The sequence below is a fragment of the Trachurus trachurus genome (genome assembly GCF_905171665.1).
Source record: "Trachurus trachurus genome assembly, chromosome: 8".
Classification (NCBI taxonomy): Eukaryota; Metazoa; Chordata; class Actinopteri; order Carangiformes; family Carangidae; genus Trachurus; species Trachurus trachurus.
Window position 1 is genome coordinate 7,354,537 of NC_139905.1, and position 21,829 is coordinate 7,376,365.

The 21,829-nt window shown below is 41.9% G+C and overlaps 1 protein-coding gene across 1 annotated transcript; it reads left to right on the top strand.

Annotated features, from left to right (window-relative positions):
- Nucleotides 1-767: 767 nt before the first annotated feature.
- LOC310989821 (transmembrane protease serine 9-like) lies at nucleotides 768-20,937 on the top strand (the record flags this gene model as incomplete). The annotated part of the gene is made up of 15 exons (XM_083976972.1): nucleotides 768-822; nucleotides 1,688-1,708; nucleotides 1,800-1,968; nucleotides 3,149-3,399; nucleotides 4,204-4,340; nucleotides 4,424-4,643; nucleotides 15,603-15,623; nucleotides 15,721-15,883; nucleotides 16,438-16,706; nucleotides 16,943-17,088; nucleotides 17,171-17,435; nucleotides 19,056-19,227; nucleotides 19,436-19,689; nucleotides 19,808-19,905; nucleotides 20,599-20,937. The coding sequence occupies 15 exons, from the start codon at nucleotides 768-770 to the stop codon at nucleotides 20,932-20,934; spliced, it is 2,577 nt and encodes an 858-aa protein (XP_083833098.1). The 3' UTR covers nucleotides 20,935-20,937.
- Between the last annotated feature and the right edge of the window lie 892 nt (nucleotides 20,938-21,829).

Consider the following 21,829-nt stretch of genomic DNA (forward strand, 5'->3'; position numbering starts at 1 on the left):
GATCGGCACAAATTAATGTGAACACCCATTAACTGGCATTGTGAGAAAGTTGATACGACTACAACTGTGGATTTTAAAGATTAAATGTGGTTTCTAGGTAAAAGTATGCTTAGTAGATGTTTGAAAAAGTCCAATAATTTTTCCACTGTAATTTTTTATGGGACTGCCGGGGTGAACCGAAATCGCCCAAGGACAACCTGAGTCCTCCCACTCCTTTTTTTTATGACTTATAAGACTTTGATCCTCTTGATTCAATGTGTAGAGATATGTGACTCTCCCTGCTTTCTGTTTGCTCACTTTCACCTTCTCCTGCTCAGTGCGGCCTCATTCAGAAAAACAAACGAGATAATAGTGAAGTCGCCAGCACTATCAATGGAAAAAACAAACAGATGAACAATGTTGTCTTAGTCATCTCTGCAGGATGCATATTTTTACTCCTGTGTCCACCACATAAATAATAAATTAATGGAAAATTCAGTCTTTCTGTGTAGTTTTTGGTTTATATTTATTTTTCTAACGTTGGGCGACAGTCAATGTGCCGACATTTACATTTTTCTCATCAACTGTTTAATGTAGGTCTGTTTTTTGTTGCAGATTTAGTCGTCTGTCTAAACTGCAGAGCTACATCATAGCGTTGACCTGCTGCACTGAGGACTCTGGTTATTTATTAACAAGACTTCACTACGTTCACTACAATTTACCTGCCTAATTGGGGGGTGGCGGGTTGTTTTATACCAGCGCAGATAGGAACAAACGGTCTTTCAGTCATGGCTCTCTACAAAGTGACCTGTGTGGCGACTCTGCTGACTCTCCTGACTCCAGGTAAGGAGCCTCCTCACACCTGAACACCTGAATCATGTTAGAGATCTGCTGACAGAGACTACCTTTATACTGTATGGAGCTTTAATACAAACAGCAATTGTCATTTGAAGTTGTCAGTTTGGTCTCAAAACAGTCGATTACAGTTTTGGTTATTGAAACAGTTTGGTTTGGTGTGTGGTACTGTGTGTGTGTTATCTTAGGCCGCGTTCAGACTGCAGGCAAATCTGATTCAAATCAGATTTCTTCTCAAACCAGATTTTTAGGCCTGACTGTCCACACTGTTTTTAGCAAGTGTCCAAATCGGATTTGGCTCTGTTCAGACATGGGTCACATTATTGACCGATCTGACAGGTTGCTGTAGCAATGACGACAGAACGGAGGCGTCATCCAGCGCATGGGTTGTGTTACGTCATATAATTGTGACAGCAACAAGAACACCAACAACGGAGCCATCCATAAGCCATCTCACCACAGATTTTGTTTCGTCCTCTGTCCAAGGACTGATGTTTTTGACGTCTTCCATTGACTGCTCCTCTGTTGATATCGCTCCACAACTCGAAATAGGCGGGCGGTCAGAGGGCGGTCTGGCGCCGCGTAGAGTGATGTCACAGAGAGTCAAAATCAATCTGAGTGTTTGGAGCTGTTCGGACTTAGACGCATCCGTGTCCAAATGCGATTTGAAACTACCTCCCAAAGGTGGTTTCGATCCGGTTTGCAAAAATAAGATTTCATGTTATTTGTGGCTGTTCAGACTTCATAAGAGCCACTCGGTTTCAATCTAAATGGGCTAAAAATCTGATTTTGGCTGGCAGTCTGAATGCGGCCATATTGTTTTTTCAAGAGTTTTCTGTTTTCTTCTTTTCAGAATCTCGCTCACAACTTGATGGTAAGTTAAAGTTTTGGTATACACACATACTTTACTTCGACATCGTGAACATGTTTGTTTATAGTTCCATCATTATTACGTCTCTCCTCAGTGTGTGGTCTTGCTCCACTCAACACCAGGATCAGTGGAGGACAGGCGGCCCCTGAGGGCAGCTGGCCCTGGCAGGCCAGTGTGCGATTGAAATATATTTCTATCCACTTCTGTGGAGGAACCCTCATCAACAACGAATGGGTGCTGACGGCTGCTCGCTGCGTCCCAGGGTGAGCACTGAGGGTAGAGCTGCAATGAAACACAACATGGGTGGAGGGGTTCTTTATTTAGGCCTCATGCATTGGTTAAAAAAATCTGTAGTTCCATGGGCCATTTTCCACTCATGACTCATACATTAAGCATTTTTCTTTTCACTACACACCTGTCCATTTACTTTAACTTGAATAATTAATTAGACACTTAGGGCTCTAGTTTCGTAAACCAGGCGCAGTCTAGGCGCAACGCAGCACCAACGGGGTGTGTCCAGGAGCACTTTACAAGTTTGGTGCACGGTACAGCCCGGCGCAGGCACACAAATGGCAAAGAGGGAGGGGAGGTCCAAGCTCACAGTGGCCGAACTCGAAGAGATCTCCACGGACTGAGCAGAAGTAGTCTAGGAGGGGGTTATTATTAATCAGATTTGCCCTGCGTTGTCCATGTGTGAAAAACAAACAGACAAAATAACACACCCTTTCCCCACTAATAAAGACGCTATATCCTATATTTAAACCCCTGTAACAAAGATGAGTAGTGTGCACAGATTACATCAACATAAACAAATAGTAACCGGGATGAAACCAGAAGCAGCTGCGCGTGAACTTGTTAGCATCACATTTTAATCTGTGTTAAATCAGTCAGGTTGAGTTCCATTACGCGTGCCAACCGCCTCTGATCTGACATCAGATGTGACGGGACAGTCGATATAGATAAAGATGTATGTGCTGATTAAGATCGTTGCATTGAATAGTGGTTGTTGTGATTATTTATTGCATTAAAATGTGCCTGAAGTTGTGGAAACCTGCCTGTGAGGTCTTGGTGACGCGTGCGCACTCTGCGCCTGTCAGCCAAACTACCGCTGCACTGCCTTGCGCAGGCTAGACCTGGTTTGAGTTGGCGAGCTTTCAGCGCACCGTTGGCGCGGCTTTTTGGTGTGAAACTGTCACTGCACCAAGCTGAATATGTGACACCTCCCCCCGCTGCGCCGCCACACCCATCTCTGCGCACCCGGCTCTGTCTACCAAACTGCAAACTGACCGTGCGCCGCGCTGGACGAAACTTGCACCACGCAGGCCGCGCCACCCTGCGCCACCTTGCACCGCGCCAAGAAACTAGAGCCCTTAATCTTGTCTTCCTAGGCTTCATACAATCATTGTGTCTACTAACATGCAACAACTCTTCTCATCACCTCAGCTCACCACAGACTGTGATTCTGGGACGCCAACGTGAAGAGGGCTCCAACCCCAACGAGGTTTCTCGTTCAGTGTCACAGACCATTGTCCATCCTGATTACAATCCAACAACTAAGGACAACGACATCGCCCTCCTGAGGCTCTCCTCAGCGGTCTCTTTCACCAACTTCATCCGGCCCATCTGCCTGGCGGCCTCGGACAGCACCTTCTTTGCAGGCACTGACATGTGGGTCACTGGTCTTGGAAAAACTGGTGAGTCACAAAGTCTATGTTTGGCAGTTGCCTTTGTTGCTTAATTTTTTGCATTTTTTCCCACCATGTGTTGAGTCACAGAATAGTATGAAACTTTAGCACATATGTTTATGATTAACATCTTGTGTGTGAATGACAAAAATAAAATAGTGACTCACCTGTCAAAACACTCCTCCATAGTGTCACTGCCTGGTGGTTTCATCAGGGCATCTTTTAAAAATTTCTGAGGAGTTTTAATATTCTCAGGAATATTTGATTTTGTTTCACAAACCTCAGCACGAACAACTTAAAGCTATGGTCTACCATTTGGAAGATTGGTAATTATTATTAACATCATTTATACGGCGATTATGGTCCTGTGGTCCGATCTACACAATATGAATAGCAAAAAGAACCAAAAACATCCATTCAGTCTATCAGCCGTGGGCCTGCATAGAAATTGAACCAATGCCGTCCATCCGTCAGGGTAAACTCGTATTGGCTCGTACCCTCCATCCAAACCCCTCGTCTCCCCCGCTCCTCGTCACCCAGACTCGACCCGCCTCGTCCCACCCCCTTCTGCTTAGAAACTACAAGTAGTTTGTAACCGTCCTGAGCTGCTCAGCTACAGACACATGAACCCATGAATTCAGCGCCTCAAATTTTTCTCATCGTCTTTCAGATCGTAGACAATAGCTTTCAGAAGATCCATATAACTGTCTTTACTTGTATCTACTCTTCTGAAGTGATGTGGTGGCTGTTGATCCATTTTGTGAGAGAGTGTATTTCACCACATTTATCTAATATGAGTCTGTGTCTCTTTAGATCAGATTACTCCAGAGAAGCTGATGGAGGTGCAGGTGCCAGTTGTGGGGAACAGACAGTGTAACTGTGAACATGGAGAGGGCTTGATCACGGAGAACATGATATGTGCCGGTGAAGAATGGAAGGGCGCCTGCTTTGTAATTATTTTATTTTACAGTGTTTTTCTCAGATTTTACTTCATGTATAGATTCCCAGCTCCTAAATGTTCCTCTCGTCTCAGGGCGACTATGGTGTGCCGATGGTGAGAAAGCAGAACGGCCGCTGGATCCAAGCAGGAGTGAATTCTGTAGCCACTTGTGGCCTGTCTAATTCCCCAAATGTCTATACCAGAGTGTCTCGCTATCAGAGCTGGATCAACAGCATCATCACCACCAACCATCCGGGCTTCATCACCTTCACATCCACTGGGACTGACACTGACCAGAGTGTCACCTGTGGAGGTCACTCCCCGTCCCTCTTCTTCTCCTACCATCTCCTCATCCTCCTCATGTGTCTCCTCCTCTTCTCATAGAAACTTCTGAATCTTTCTGTAAATTGTGTTTTACATGATGTGAGCGGCACAAATTAATGTAAACACCCATTAACTGGCATTGTGAGAAAGTTGATACGTCTACAACTGTGGATTTTAAAGATTAAATGTGGTTTCTAGGTAAAAGTATGCTTAGTAGATGTTTGAAAAAGTCCAATCATTTTTCTTCTGTAATTTTCTATGGGACTGCCACGGTGAACCGAGATCGCCCAAGGACAACCTGAGTCCTCCCACTCCTTTTTTTTATGACTTATAAGACTTTGATCCTCTTGATTCAATGTGTAGAGATATGTGACTCTCCCTGCTTTCTGTTTGCTCACTTTCACCTTCTCCTGCTCAGTGGGGCCTCATTCAGAAAAACAAACAAGTTAATAGTGAAGTCGCCAGCACTATCAATGGAAAAAACAAACAGATGAACAATGTTGTCTTAGTCATCTCTGCAGGATGGTTATTTTCACTCCATAAATAATAAATTAATGGAAAATTCAATCTTTCTGTGTAGTTTTTGGTTTAGATTTATTTTTCTAACGTTGGGCGACAGTCAATGTGCCGACATTTAAATGTTTTCTCATCAACTGTTGAAGCTACCTAATGTATTTTGTTGCAGATTAAGTCCTCTGTCTAAAAGCTGTGACCCGCTTCACTCAGGACTCAGTCATATCAACAGATTTGGTCTATTTACAATTTGTGAACAGGTTTGAAAACTGTAACTGAACTAAAGCTGCTCTTTGTCTGTGATTTGTGTGTATGTACAGTGTATCAGACTTTATACCTCGCTGCTGTCAACCTGAGACACCGAACTACATTTATTAAGACTCAGTTATGCCTCTATTACAAGATGGCGGCACACACAAGTGCAGCTACAAATGCATTTTTAACTTGCTTAACTAAACTGAGGAAACCCTTGGAGATATGGAATAAAAATATAAAACTACATAGGCTAAGAACATAAAAATAGATAAATAGATTAAATTAAATGATGAATAATAAAATAGATAAAATAAACTCTGTCATAACAAAAGCTAAATTATGAATTGACTAAGAAAATAAGACATTAGTTAAAAGCCAAATTAAATAGGTGGGTCTTAAGCCTGCTTTTAAAATATTAACATTCTCTGCGACTACGACCCTCAGGTCCTCCGGCAGGCTATTCCACAGACGGCGGCCATAATGGAAAGATGCCTCACCGTAAATTTGTGTTTTAGCTTTGGGGATAAAAGGCCAGTGCCGGAGGATCTCAGGGTCTGCGAGGGTTCATATGGTAAGAGCAATTCTTAAAGGGACATTGTGTAACTTCTCCTGTTATCTATTCACGAAAATCGACTATTTCGTTCAAAAGTACGTCTGACGTTCCGTCTGCCCAATTGAATGCAGCATGAAAAATACGATTGAGTTGCTTGCGATATACAACCGCAACGCTAGATGGGAGTAATTCCTACACTACCTTTAAAGATAAGAAGGTCCAAGACCCTTATAAGACATTTAAAAACCATTAAGAGATCCTTAAAAACAATCACAGGGAGCCAATGCAGTGATTTTAAAACATATGTGATGTCACCGAACCAGAAACATCAGCTGCTGCAGGAAACAACATTAACCTGTGGGAAAACATGCAAACATCAAGCTGCACACAGGATTTGTATGTTGCCCCAACGCTGACTACTGATTAACCAGTTTACACAGGGATGGGAACTTGTTAAATTGCATCTCAGCTGTTTTGGCAGTCGACACCTGTTGTTTCCCCTCAGTGAAGCTGACTTCCTCGTTGTTTATAGACTAACTGGCAGAGCCGGTTTGCTTTCACATTACAACTAATAGGCCTAACACATGCTGCAGAAACTGGGAATGACTCACATTTCCTTAAGCCTAATCACACACATTATAATCAACATTCATACTGAGAAAATATAAATATAGGGTCTTTAAAAAAAACCTGCTGAGGTTCACTGTGGGTTTTTCATACAAACCCAAGGTTTATGTAAAGCACCTTGGTCAACCTCGGTTGTTATAATGTGCTCTATAAATAAACGTGACCTTGACCTCGACCTTGAAATCAACTGAGCTTTAATGTTTAAACAAAGAGAAATATAAAGCAAAAAATACAATTTACATAAACATTCATCACTGCTGCAACAGAGGGTGTGTTGACAAAGACAAAAAATAAGTCACTGCTTCATCTTAATCTTTAAGTTTTTAAACTATTTATTTTTTATTAATCACTTTAGCTACGTGTCATTTAACTTATGTAACATCATTTTTAGTTTAAAATGACATGATAAATAAATTGCTTATGAGTAAACCAGTCTTTCCCAGGTTTGGCTGGTATTTAAAGCAGAAGTAAGTGATATATTTGTGTTAATATAAGTCTTAAATAGTTATATCTTCCGACAGCAATCACTTACATAGAGTGTTTGGTCTGAAACACGGGTCTGTCAGTCCCTCTGCTCTGCTCTGAGCCGAAGAGAAAACATTTATCGTATCCTACAGTTTTTATCCAATGAGGAGAGAGAACGGCATGCAGGGCTGTGTGTGCAGCCAAGGAACGCCGTGAATGTGGTGACGTAGGGACGAGGACTGTTATGGTGCGTTCAAGGAAACTCGTAACTCCTGTTTTTCCGACCTGTGAAGTTGTATCAGTTTGATCTGGTACGAGTTCACGGGTCGGAAGTTACGAGTGGCCGTTATAGTGACTTTCACAGGTAAAACAGGTCGGAAAAACATGAGTGGGTTGCCTGAAACGCTACAAAGTCGTAAGTTGTGACTTGAAACTGTAATTTACGATTTCAAAAGCCTACCTGGAACGCAGCATTAGCGAAAACGACTGGATCGCTTCCTGCCGCTTACTTCTGCTTTAATATTTTCTGATATATGCGATATGTTATATAATACAGAATCTTCATTTATATTTTATTGCAGTTTTGCACAGTCTACCCTTCTGACAGATGTAACCCTCATTTTACTAAGCATACAGCATGTGACAAATAAAACTGCTTTTCAACTGCAACATCACTTATATCTCAAACAAAAATCACATTAGTACAGAAACATCAATCCCTGACTACTGATTAACCAGTTTATACAGGGATGGGAACTGATTAAATTGCGTCACTCTCAGCTGTTTTGTCACCTGGATGAATGAGCCCGCAGCCTATTTATATTGATTGTTTAGCGTAATTGTGTCAAAGTTTCAATTATGACTTTGCACTTTTGCTTACTGGCAGTCGACACCTGTTGTTTCTCCTCACTTCCTTGTTCAGCTCAGGATATCTGAATGTTTATAGACTAACTGGCAGAGCCGGTTTGCCTTTAGCCTTTACATGAGAAAACTATAATAAGACATGCTACAGAAACTGGGAATGACTTGCATTTCCTTAATCACACACACAATCACATTCATACTGAGAAAATATAAATACAGGGTCTGAGGGTTCTGCGGGTTTTTCATACAAATCAACTGAGCTTCAATGTTTAAACAACATTTTTAAGCAAAAAATACAATTTACATAAACATTCATCACTGCTGCAACAGAGGGTGTGTTGACAAAGACAAATAAATAAATAAAACCTATGGTAACACTTTACAATAAGTCCCTTAATTAACGTAAGTTAGTACATTATTAAGCATTAATATATAAACTAATGTGTTAATTAATGCTGAGTCATGCATACATAATGATAAGTAATTACATTATTCAACTTTTAAATGTATTAACTAACTTTGAGTAGTAAACATTAATTAACTGCTTAGGCTACATGAATTAATGTGTTTCCTAATCCTAAGTAATACATACTAATGATTGTTAATATATCATGTAAACAGTTAATTAATGCTTAATAATGTACTAACTAATGTTAATTAAGGGACCCTTATTGTAAAGTGTTACCAAACCCATCAGTAGCAGTCACTGCTTCACCTGAATCCTTAAGCTTTTAAAATATTTATTTATTATTGACAGAGACGTTCTATATTGTATTACCTATAAGGACTTTGTTATTAATCACTTAAGATAAGTGTCATTTAACTTATGTAACATAATTTTTAGTTTAAATTTTATCAATTGATCAATAAATTGCTAATGAATGAACCAGTGTTTCTAAGGTTTGGCTGGTACTTGATATTAGCCTACGCAATCACTAATATTTTCGCTATATGCGATATTTTTCACAATGGAGATTTTTCATTTATATTTTATTGCAGTTTTGCACAGTTTACCCTAATGACAAATAAGCATACAACATGTGACAAATAAAACTCTCTGTACTGCTATTTAACGGCAACATCACTTATATCTCACACATAAATCACATTACTATAATGATAAGGTAAGAGGTATTTTATTTATCCCATAGCTTGGAAATGATGCCATATTTAGAAAAAAATTGCTTAAGTAAAATAGAATTATATGTATTATTAAAAAAACAACTGGTAGGCCTATATTGTGATATTTAGAGGAATTGCAAACGTTTTGGACCAGAACTAACAGTAGCTAAAGCAATTCCAACATACGAAAGAATCATTGATGACTTTGGATCAATGATCTGATAGAGAATTCAATCAAAACCAAATGCTTTCACATTTGTTTTGGTACAAATAACCAGCAGAATAAAAACATCTTTCTCTGCTCATCAGTGCCACATTAAGCTCATTTTGATTCAACACTGAAACATGACAAAGCACAAAACTTTCCATGGAGGTGAATATTTTCCATATGTGATGGCTGTGATGTCACACAGTCAGTGCCTGCCTGTACTCATGTACACCCTGCCTCTGATCCTCAGGCTTTCTCTAGTTTTACTTGTTCAAAGATTACAATCTTCTGGAACTGACGATGACTAGTTGATTATAGTGAACTGGCATCCAGGTGCAGTTTAACCAGTTCATTCACCGTCACTGTCTCCATTCAGCCGTCACAGGAGATGGATGGAGCTCATTCTGTGCCGTTTGTTTCCTTCATGACTTCATGATGAATGGTGTCAGAAAAAAGGTATTTGCTATGTGACAAAATGTAAATGTAAACCTGTTTCTTTCTTTAAAACGAGCTTCCATGACGCACAACCCACCCCTAACTGATCATTGCCTGACATGTTGGCCTGTTTCAGCTGTTTGAACTTTTTTTTTAAAGGACATTTTTACATAAGCTATTTCATGTTTTGACACATCACATGGCTGTTGTGTAGCTCTCCTGTGGTCCTGTACGTCCACACTAATGCAGCAGGTAATGAGTAATTCTTTCAATTGTGGATACTGGTATTACCTTTTTATATAGGCTACAGTCTATGGATATTACGCCATGCTTGAAAATTCAAGATGGCTGCCACTTCTGTAAGGAAAGTGTTCTCACAAAATGATGATGAAACCATGGATTTACAACGATGGAGTTTTGGAAAAGCGAAGCGTTTTCACACTACATTTATGAGCCTTCGCGCACCGTGAAATTCTTTGACTGGCGCAAGACAGACTCATGTTTTCATTCATCAAGAATTAAAGTCAGAGGTTCAAAGACGATCACATACCGTCGTAGTCCCGACCATAAACGGAGATTCGGCGGCGTTATTCTCATGACTCGCCACGAAAGATGGTCGAAAAGTAAAGAAACGCTGGTCGGCTCGACCAGCATCTCCGCCACCACTAATAATAACAAAATAACGATAGAGACAAAACAATATATTTATCGAAAATGGGCCCATTAACAAGTGGTAACGTAGATTCATCCACATTAACGTGAGACTTTTTTATAACCAAATAGAAACTCCTTGTTGTCCCTTTAAAGAACTTTTTGTTTCATCATTCACTTCATGAAATCTCACAGATAAAACTTGACACCCTCATTGTCTATCACAAAATAGCTGAAACATGACCCGGGTAAAATCCCGTGGTTGCATCCTTCAAAGGACACAGCCTACGTGCTTGGAGGCAGCAGCTTCGGAGAGAAACCTCTGACGTCAGGCGGGACAGGACAGGAGCCTATGAATGGGACAGGCCTCGCTGTGACATAATCGGCCTTCAAATGTGTCCTCCGAAGGATGAAGCCCCAGAATTGACTGCTGTTGGGATTTTTCAAATATGAATTTTGTATCCTTTATTGATCAGTGACTCTATTGCCAACAAAAACTTCATCCAACATGTCAGTTCTATTCACAGACCTGTCAGTCGGATTGTCTCCTGTCCGGTTGATTTACTATGTTGCATGTTTTGTAGCCTATTTCCTGGTCGTTTGTCTTGTGATACAATGTTGAACGAACCAGCATGTTCACCTATTCACACAGTTTTACAAACCGTCACATCCATCTGTGGTTTGGTTTTGCTTTGAAGAACATTTCACTGAACCAACACCGTGGACAAAATATACTGTATACCGTTACGGGACAGGGACGGTGTTTAGCTCAGTTGGTAGAGCCCCCCACCCCCCATGTATTGAGGCTATAGTCCTCACTGCAGGCGGCTCCAGTTCAAATCCCGTGACGAGCGGCCCTATCCTGCGTGTCATCCCCCCTACCCCCGCCCCCCTCTGCCTCCCATTTTCTGTCTCTCTCGTACATATGTAACAACATCTATTGCACGTCTGCCCGTCCTGGGTGAGGGATCCCTCCTCTGTTGCTCACCCTGAGGTTTCTCCTATTTTTCCCTGTTAAAAGGGTTTCCACAGAGTTTTTCCTCAGTCGATGTGAGGGTCTAAGGACAGAGGATGTTCTTATGATGCCATGTAAAGCCCTGTGAGACAAACTGTTTGCTATACAAATAAAATTGCCTTGCAACTCTCCTGTCCTTTAAGGGCGAAAAAAGCCCCAAATAAATATACTTAAAAAAAAAACAAAAACAAATGTAGCCTACAACCTAACTTTCTTCTCACTACAATTAGCCTAGCCCATTTTACAACTGATTGTTGTAAATTAAACTACCCAGACGGATATAACAGCAACAACAAATAAGAAAATTAACACAATATTATGGGATACACTTAACTGATACTTAATGTGCAATACTTGACCTAGGCTATAACCTGCAACAGAACGAAAGCAAAGCTGATGTTAGCTGTGATTAGTCATTTACAGCAATTAACAGTGATTAATGATTAATGAGCAGAAAAACATGTAACACCTGTAAGGTTTGGAAAAACTCTGTGTCAGACACATTCAAACTCGTCGTGGAGGTGGAGGAATGCTGCCAGACAACGGTCGGCCGGTGTTGTTCCACCTTTTCATCTGATGTTTACTTAAGTGGAAACAGAAACAACATGTCAAGATCAGTCTTTAGATAAATAAACTGGAAAACAGATTAAATCAGTTTGGTTTCAACACCACGGAAGAAGCCTTCAAAATAAAGCAGTGTCATTATGTAGAATCACTTCATATTAAAAGTCTTAGTCCAACCAAAGTACACAAGGATCAAAAGTAAAAGTAGTAGTAGTAGATCAGTCCAGTGGTTCCCAAACCAGGGTTCAGGCCCCTCTAAAGGTTCACCAGATAAATCTGAGGGGTCGTCACATGACTCATGGGGGGAAAAAGAGGAGAAAACAAAAGCTCAGATTCATCAGTCAGGTTTCAACATTTGGATTTTAATGTTAATGTTTGCTTTTCAAAAATGATTCTGGGTTATTTCACCTTGTTGGTTTAAAATGAAACGCAGAGAAAAACATCTGAGAACAAATCAGATATCTGAAGCTTCCCAAATGTTCTCAAACTATTAGAGTTTAGTCGTTGGGTTTGTCTATACCGCTGTGTTTGGTAGAGACTGTCTGTGGTTTGTGGTTTGTGATCAGGTGTGGGTGTGTCTTAGACAGGTAACAACTCACCTCCACCAAGTAGAGGGAGGGAGAAGGAGGGAGGGAGAAGGAGGGAGAAGGAGGGAGGGAGGAGAGAATAAGTTTATTTATACCAGTGGAGATGAGAACAAATGGACTTTCAGTTATGGCTCTCTACAAAGTGATCTGTGTGGCGACTCTGCTGACTCTCCTGACGCCAGGTAAGGAGCCTCCTCACACCCGTACACCTGAACCAATCATATTAGAGATCTGCTGACAGAGACGAGAAACACAGGAGGAGGAAGTCAAATCTGTGAATAAGTTATAGCGGCTGTGTCACGCTCAGAGTGTGAATTAGAAGATGTATTAAGAGAATTAATGAGGATTTAAAAGAGGAAAAATAATGTTGGGCAAATACTTAAACAATAATGAATCTGAGTCTGCAGATTATACAGTAAATACAGTGTGTGATAAAGAAATGAAAGTTGGATGCTCGGATATCTAAAGAGGTTTAATATTAATATTTAATATGGAATTAATTGAGGTAAACAATTACAGTCATATTTTCCACTTACATTTTACACCAATATGAAATAAGTCACAAGTTTGCAATATGTATGGTGTGTGTGGGATACATTTTTTTTTTAGAGTTTTTAATTTATTGTCTATTGCTGCTGTATTTATACTTCTGCACCTGGGATTGCGACCAATTTCGTTGTGCTTGCGCAATGACAACAATGAAGTCTATCAATCTATCTAAAGGAGAAGTTTTACAGGATATGAGTGTGCAGTTTTGCTGTTGCTTTGATCACAGCTGGGGTGTGTGTGGATCAGTACTTTGCTTTTCTCCATCATATTTACACTGGGTGGGTCAGTCACTCCTCGTTAAGTCCCAGATTGCAGAAGTGCTAATGATTTACTGACAAAACAATCACCTGCTCTTGACTGAACAGTGGGAGGTGTCACACACTTTTACAATAAATCTTTACATTTTTATTGATGTGAGTAGGAAAATATGGAGCGTTAGGACTGCAGGGTGAAAAAACAATTATATTTTGACGTATGCAAACATTTTCAGGGGCCAAATGGTCATAATAATCAAGTTCCATGACTGACATAACCCCTATAGTCTTAGCAGTAGGTTTGTTACCTTTAATTGTCGGTGCAAGCTATTTTTAGGACGGCGGAGCAGAGCCGCGAGCTGCTCAGAGCTACACTACGGAGACTAATGGGATTTCTTGGTTTCTCCTCATCAAACTCATCAAATACACAATCCAAAATGCTCTGGTGGACAAGTTGTGACCTGCACATTCACCACGCTATGAGATAATAACAGAACGTTATGAGACAGAGTTGTTTTAGAGGTAAATTCATGCAAAACCGCTGATGCATGTTCCTGTCGAGGGCAGTTTTTCATCAAGCAGTCTCTGCATTTCCCTCTAAAACAACTCTGTCTGGTAACGTTCTGTTATTATCTCATAGCGTGGTGAATGTGCAGGTCACAACTTGTCCACCAGAGCGTTTTGGAGTTGTTGGATTGTGTATTTGATGAGTTTGATGAGGGAAAAGAAATCCCATGAGCCTCCGTAGCGTAGCTCTGAGCAGCTCGCGGCTCTGCCCCGCCGTTCTAAAAACAGGTTGCACCGACAATTAATAATAATAATAATAATAATGGGCCAATTTGCCAAAATGTTGAACTATCACTTTAAATATTCAACTCATTCAACAGTAAATGACAGTAAATGTGTTTTGAGGGAAATATCTGCATTACACAAGGGAAACATATTAGTTAAAACTCCATATCTGCCTTTCTTTTTTTTTTTACTGTGTTTTGCCTGAAGTTACATTTCAGTCTTCCCTCTGGAGCTCAGTCGATGAGTAATTTAATAAAAAATAGAGCAGATTTAAGGTAAAACACTTCCTGCCATGTTGGAAATGTAGGTCCAGGTGGTGAGGGGTCGGGGCTTGGTGCCTGCTTTGTTGTGACATCACAAAGTGACGGGAAGTCCTGACAGCTGGTTTTAAGACTCTGTTTCTGAGTACAGGCTGTGTGCATTTCTCTGTGGACTGAGGCTTTAATACTTTCACATATAGAACCTAGAGCTGCTTTATAGTCCAAAAACAAACCGGTTGTAAGACTGACGTGCACTTTAAAGGTGAGGATCATGTGAGAGAGATTTAAACAGTCAGTGATCAGTGTTTGTCCGGTCACGGGTCATTGAACATCTCCTCTCGGTCTGTTGACATTACGGTCCGTGTATGTCATCACACATGACGGTAACTGAAGAAACACTTTAAGACAAATATGTACCCAGTGTTTCTTGTTTCAGCAAAAAAAAAATTCCCAGTGTGGACAATGTGGGGTGGAAGGAATGTTGAAAGTCCTCTAAGACGGGGCAGTAAAACCAGTCTGGGGGGGGGAACCAGACGCCGTGTCGCTTCACAATGGAATGATCCGTTAAAACAACACGACACACAACACCCATTCACGGTACATGTCACAACAGGTGTTGTCACGCCAAAGAGGTATTACAAACATGTAAACCTGTTTTTTATCTTTAAATCATTGACACTTGTATCAGAGTCCTGTGTCTTCATGGTGAAAAAATTAAAAGGTGACATATTTTCCTCTACTCCTGGCTTTTATTTGAATTGTTGACCATAAGAAAGAAGGTATATTTGTGATGAGTTTTTTGTGACATCACAAAGTGACAGGAAGTCCTGACGGCTGGTTTTAAGGCTCAGTTTTTGAATACAGACTGTGTGCATTTCTCTGTGGACTGAGGCTTCGATACTTTCACAGTATTAATATAGAACCTAGAGCTGCTTTATAATCACACTACACATGGACATTTTTCCTCAGTTGAAGTGAGGGTTGTTATGTTGTTATGATGCTATGTAAAGCCCTTTGAGACAAAACTGTTTGTAAAAATGGGCTATAGAAATAAAATTGCCTTGCCATCTACCATTATATCATATGCAGCTTTAATATAAACAGTTATTGTCAGTTGTGAGTTTGGGCTCAAAACAATCAATTTAGTAATTGCGTTTAAACCATAGACTGTGGTCATATAACACAAGAAATGTCAGTATTGTTGTTTCAAGGCTTTCTCTTCTCTTCTTTTCAGAGTCTCACTCCCAACTTGATGGTAAGTTGAAGTTTGTATATTACACATACTTTGCTTTGGCATTATGAACATTGTTGTTGTTTGTTTATAGTTCCATTATTATTATGTCTCTCCTCAGACTGTGGTGTGGCTCCACTCAACACCAGGATTGTTGGAGGACAGGCGGCCCCTACGGGCAGCTGGCCCTGGCAGGCCAGTCTGCAGCGTTCGTCTTCCCACTTCTGTGGAGGATCCCTCATCAACAACGCATGGGTGCTGACGGCTGCTCACTGCGTCTCAAGGTGAGCACTGAGGGTAGAGCTGCAATGAAACACAACATGTCTCCAACACAGGATCACAGGATAAATCAGGGGGATGGAGGGCGTTCAAGAAGAAAAATATTGGTTTACTACTCAGCTCTTCGTTTAGACTCTATAACTGTCTGAGCGGTTCAGAGAAAAAATTTAGCAGCAGATGTTTCCTTCAGGAGCTGGTGGAGAACAAACACTGAGCGAAAAGTGTGTGACCACTGGAGACAACATCGTTTCACATGAATCATTATTTTTCACTGTAACTGCTGGATGTGAAATGTTTTTACTAAATGTGTCTATCAGCTCAAAATGTGACGATGGGTAAACATCGGGTTTTAGCTGTACACAATTCGTCATCCTTGACATTTCTTTAGCACATATACTGTGAGAAAACATTGTTTTACTGCTTACAGAGAAAACAAAATAACTTTTATATTTAAATTCATATGTTTCAGTTCATAAAACTGTTTTGAGGATACACATTAATCATGTCTTCCGAAGCTACATACAATCCTCACTAACAACAACTCTTCTCATCACCTCAGCTCTTCCACACGAAACCCGACTGTGATTCTGGGACGCCAAAGTCAAGAAGGCTCCAACCCCAACGAGGCTACTCTTTCAGTGTCACAGACCATTGTCCATCCTGATTACAATCCATCAACTAGTGACAACGATATCGCCCTCCTGAGGCTCTCCTCAACGGTCACTTTCACCAACTTCATCCGGCCCATCTGCCTGGCGGCGTCAGACAGCGCCTTCTTTGCAGGCACTGACTCGTGGGTCACTGGTTGGGGCGACATTGGATCTGGTGGTGAGTCACAAAGTCTATGTTTGGTTACTAGCAGTTGCTTTTGTTGCTTCATTTCTGCAATATTTTCATTGATCAACATACCAACCTCAATGTGAACAACTTAAACAGCAGAAGATTAATAGCTGTTTTTATTTTTATCTAGGGTATCTTGGCTGTGTAGTAATGTGACTGTTGACTCATTTTGTGAGACAGTGTATTTCATCACATTTATTTAACCTGAGTTTGTGTCTCCTTAGTGCCACTTCCGTCACCACAGGACCTGATGGAGGTGGAGGTGCCAGTTGTGGGGAACAGACAGTGCAACTGTAACTATGGAGTGGGTACAATCACAGAGAACATGATATGTGCCGGCTTAACTGAAGGAGGGAGGGACTCCTGCCAGGTGATCATTTTACCATCAGTGTTAATCTCAGATTTAAATTCATGCAAAGATTCCCAGCTCCTAAATGTTCCTCTCGTCTCAGGGCGACTCTGGCGGGCCGATGATGAGTAAGCAGAACAACCGCTGGGTCCAGTCAGGAGTCGTCAGTTTTGGACTTGGTTGTGCCCGGCCTAATATCCCAGGAGTCTACGCCAGAGTGTCTCGCTATCAGGCCTGGATCAACAGCCAAATCGCCAGCAACCAGCCGGGCTTTGTCACATTCACGTCCACTGGGACTGACAGCGACCAGAGTGTCACCTGTCCAGGCCTGCCTGCACCTACAACCATGGTCCCTCCTACACCTGCACGTGAGTATCCAGACTTTCTTTGGAGGGGGGTGGGAGGTGGGGGGCGGGCAGGGTCAGGTAGCCCCCCACAGTAGTTCCTGGCCCAAGTGGTACTACCTACAGCATCTACAAATGCTGCCCTCAACCTCACTGGTGGCTGTGGCTATGTGTCTAAGCAATGGAGATACGTGAACAGAACACAGACTCCAAAAGAAGAAAACTCAGAGAACATCCGCCAGTTTACGATAATATCTTTGCAAAGTGTTGAAGAATTCTCAATAGAGGACATTCAAATTTCAACCATCTAAAAAAAAAAACCATCAAAAGGCTTGGGAAGATATTTGACATATCACTCAGAGACAAGGTGGCAATAAGAAACACGTGTGGGGAGTGTGACCAATGGTTGCAAGACAAGATTGGCCTCCCAGGCCCTTTCAAGGCTTGGATCTACCAGGATTACCAAGGAACATCAACCACATTGCTCTGCAGCTACAAACGGATGCTCACCCTGAAATCTGAAAACCTGAAGAAGAGGAGTTCATGGTTAGGTGCGTTAGAGAAGTGCTGCAATACCAGGAATCGTTAGACCCAAAGGTTGCTGGAACAAGAGTGGCAAGTGAGAATGGGTAGAAAGTGGAGAGCAGAAACTGCAGTGGGAGGAGTTGAGGTACAACTCTGCCTCGAAGTGCGGAGGGAGGGGTTGGCGTTGGAAGTCTTGGAATTCTTGCCAATGGCCGCTATTGGTAGCGGCATGACCAGGTCCACCGGACAATTGCTGAGATCATCTGCAGTAACATCTGCCGGATGATAGGGATGTTCAGGAAGAAGGAAAAAGAAGCAGAAGAACCAACAAGACAACACCAGAAGCCAACTGAGATACTCTTCAGTGCACAGGACTGGAGGTTGAGGTAGACCTTGGAAAGTAGCTGCAGATCCCTTCCCACATCGCAGAGACTACGTTGTTACCTGAAGACGTCACGTTAATGATGTAACCTCTTGTGGAACAATGGCTGAACTCTTGCCACGACTAGTAAATAAACCACGATGGGGTCATCCCTATGTAGGATCCTTTTTCTAAAAAAAAAGGGCTCTACGTTCCCCGCTTTCCCCCAAAACGACCCGGGGGACATTCAATTTTTGGTCCCATACCTGGAAGTGAAGTTGTGACTTTGCAGATTTTTGCCTATTTTTGAGTGAGAAGTTGAGTTGTGACTTTGGTTGGGTTTAGGCAATGAAGAAAGGAGTTGGTTAAGTTTAGTAAAAAAGACCAGGTAGAGGCTAGACAGGCCAGATAGATAGAGAAAGTCCAGATAAGAGAGAGTCCACCGACCGGCAACAGCGGGGGAACATCCCCAGTATGTATAGGACCAGGGAACATAGGACCCTTTTTGGGAAAATCCATAGGTACGCTCCCACAGCGATTAGGGTTATGCTAACACTAGCCGCTTTAAATCGAGGGGAAAAAAACAAACCAATGACTGAATACATTTGTCCATCAAATTGAAATATCCCGGATGTTTTGTGTGTTAACTTCCCCAATGTCCTACCTGACCTTTACAGAAGCTTTGTCCCCTGTCATTTTGAGTTTGATTTTACAAAACTTTACACCTCCACTGTCTCTCTGTTGTTTCCTCTCTCCAGCTGCGGTCTGTGGCCGGGCCCCGTTAAACTCACGTATTTTGGGGGGAAGCTCCGTGGCCTCGGCTGGCATTTGGCCATGGATGGCGAGCGTACAGATGAATGGAACTCACATGTGTGGCGGGACACTGGTGTCCGAGGACGCTGTGCTGTCCAACGCCAACTGTTTCTCCAGGTGAGACACTTTTAGAGATTTGCATCTTCAGTAGGAACCAATGGGCTGTGAGGGAGATCGGGATTGGTTTGGGTTGAGTTGGCACATTGAAACCTTTATACAATAAGTATATATCTTAATACCAGTAACCAGACAGATGTAGAAGTTCAGTCTTTGTCTTAAAGCAACACAATGTTTTAAAGTGTTGTGTTCACTTCATCTACCTCAGTTCACCTTCACCATCCAACTGGACCGTCATCCTGGGCCGACTGAGACAGAACGGAACCAATTCCTTTGAGATGACTTTCAATGTGACGAATATCACTCTGAGCAGCCTGAACGGGTCTAACGTCGCAGTGCTGCACCTGGAAACCAAACCCACCCTGTCCGACTACATCCAGCCCATCTGCCTGGATAACGGGCAAACCTTCAGCGTTGGCACTACTTGCTGGGCGGCCGGCTGGAACGAAGAGCGAGGAGGCGGTGAGTCCATAACACACAGTTTGACACAGTATTTCCAACACACCGCATCATGTCACCACAAAGGAGTTGTCTGGGTTTTAATCCATCTCTGACCAGTTCCTTGTTTTTCCAACTCTAGAGGAACAAGTTCTGCAGGAGTTCCAAACCTCAGTTGTTGACTGTGGGAACACAACCGCAGACGGCAGCATTTGTACCGGAGTATTTACACTGGAACAGGTGACTATTATTTTGGTTTTCATTCATGTTGATATGTCTTTGTCTTGTCTAGATGTTTTGTAGGTCCTTTAACATTAGAGATTTAAAGCTTTTTTTCTGAAAGGGAACAAAGGTCAGGTTTCCATAAAATCAATCAACAGCTTGCATTTTAAAATTTCAGTTTATATGATGTTAAGTTTGTCCTAAGGTTGCCACAAGAGCAAAAGTCATGAAAGGGAGATCATGTGTTTTTCTATAGGCTATGTCTTTATAGCCTCGTAAACCAGCCTCTCGCGGAAATGCATTTCATTTCATTTCTCGGGAGAGTCTGGCCTCATCCCCCCTGTAAGCGTTTGGGGTGGGCGGGAGCTGGGCGGGAGTAGTAGCAAAGACGGTTTAATATCTTTGGTAGTAGCGTTGACAAACAACCCCATTCAGCCAATCAGCAAGTTGGTGTAGTGACGGGGCTTTGCACCAGTCGGTCCCTGATTGGCCAACGTGCTGTGTCAATCACAGCGGGCGACGCTGATTGGCTCGGCCTTCTGAGGGTTTCAGTCCAAACGCTTAGAATGGGGATGAGGCCAGACTCTCCCTCGGAATGAAATGAAATGCACTTCCGCGAGAGGCTGGTTTACGAGGCTAATGTCTTTATAGGTTACGTGTTAATACAGAATCCTAAGTGTGTTGGACTTGAACGTTTCCATCTCTGTTCAGGGTGATTCTGGTGGCCCGCTCATGTGTAAGCAGGGAAACTCCTGGTTCCAGGCGGCCGTGCTATCGTTTGAACACAACTCCACCAGCAACTCCACCAGCAACTCCACCGCACGTCAAACACGAGCTGAAGTGATGGTCTTCACCAAACTGAGCGAGTTCCAGAGCTTCCTGTCTCGGACAGTCGGGGAGTTCTTGTCTCCAGCCTCCACCACCAACACCACCACCACAGCTGCCCCCACCACGACCACCAGCAGCGGCGTTCTTACCCACTCCCCATCCCTCTTCTTCTCCTGCCATCTCCTTATCCTCTTTATGTGTCTCTTCCTCTTCTCATAGAAACCTCTGAGTCTTTCTTTCTGCAAATCGTGTTTTACATGATGTGAGCAGCACAAATGAATGTTACACCCATTAACTGAGAGATGCTGTCATCTTAAAGCGCCATTAATTTATCTATGACTTGACTCTGCCTCTGTTGATCAGAGACATTGCACTAAAAAAGTTCTGTTGTTACCATTATCAATGAGAGGCCCCAAGACCATTCCCCCTGAAAAAAAGTATTTGTCAACTCTTCAAAATGAAACACCATTGTAAAACTTTGGATGTTTAAGTGAACAGTGTAAAACATGGGTATACAATGAAGAAATGTTAGTTTAAAAATGCGAATTGCATGTGGCCTAGCACCCAGCATTTCATGGTTTTTGAACTTTTTTTTTTTTAATATATATTTTTCAGTACAATATAATGATAAATGTGAAATCTGTTAATATATAATTTGTATGTAATGAAGATTTCAACTGTTCAAAAAGTTAGAATTAGACATCACAGTAATGCACTGAAATGATCATTTAAAATTATTGATTAACTGTTGATTTCTTGCAGGGGTGAAAACTCGCACTTGACCTATACAGAATAACTTTATTTTACTACTGTGATTTTATCCTCATCTCCAAGCTCACTGGAAGTAGCTGAAGTTGTTCTAGAAAGCTTGACTTTTCCTCTTTGAATGTGTCGCAGTCCTGAGGTCTATTTTGGAGGTTTGAGGAGCGTAGTGACAACGAGTTTGTCCCATCAACTACCTCATATTACCAGGGGGTCACTGTGCCATAACGTAAAGTCTGATCTAATACACTTGATTCACACAAATGGTATTTTTTTTTCTAAAATACTTCACTTGCACTTTGAGTTGAAAATGATTTGATTTGAAATAAAACTTTTGAAGCAAAAGCACTGG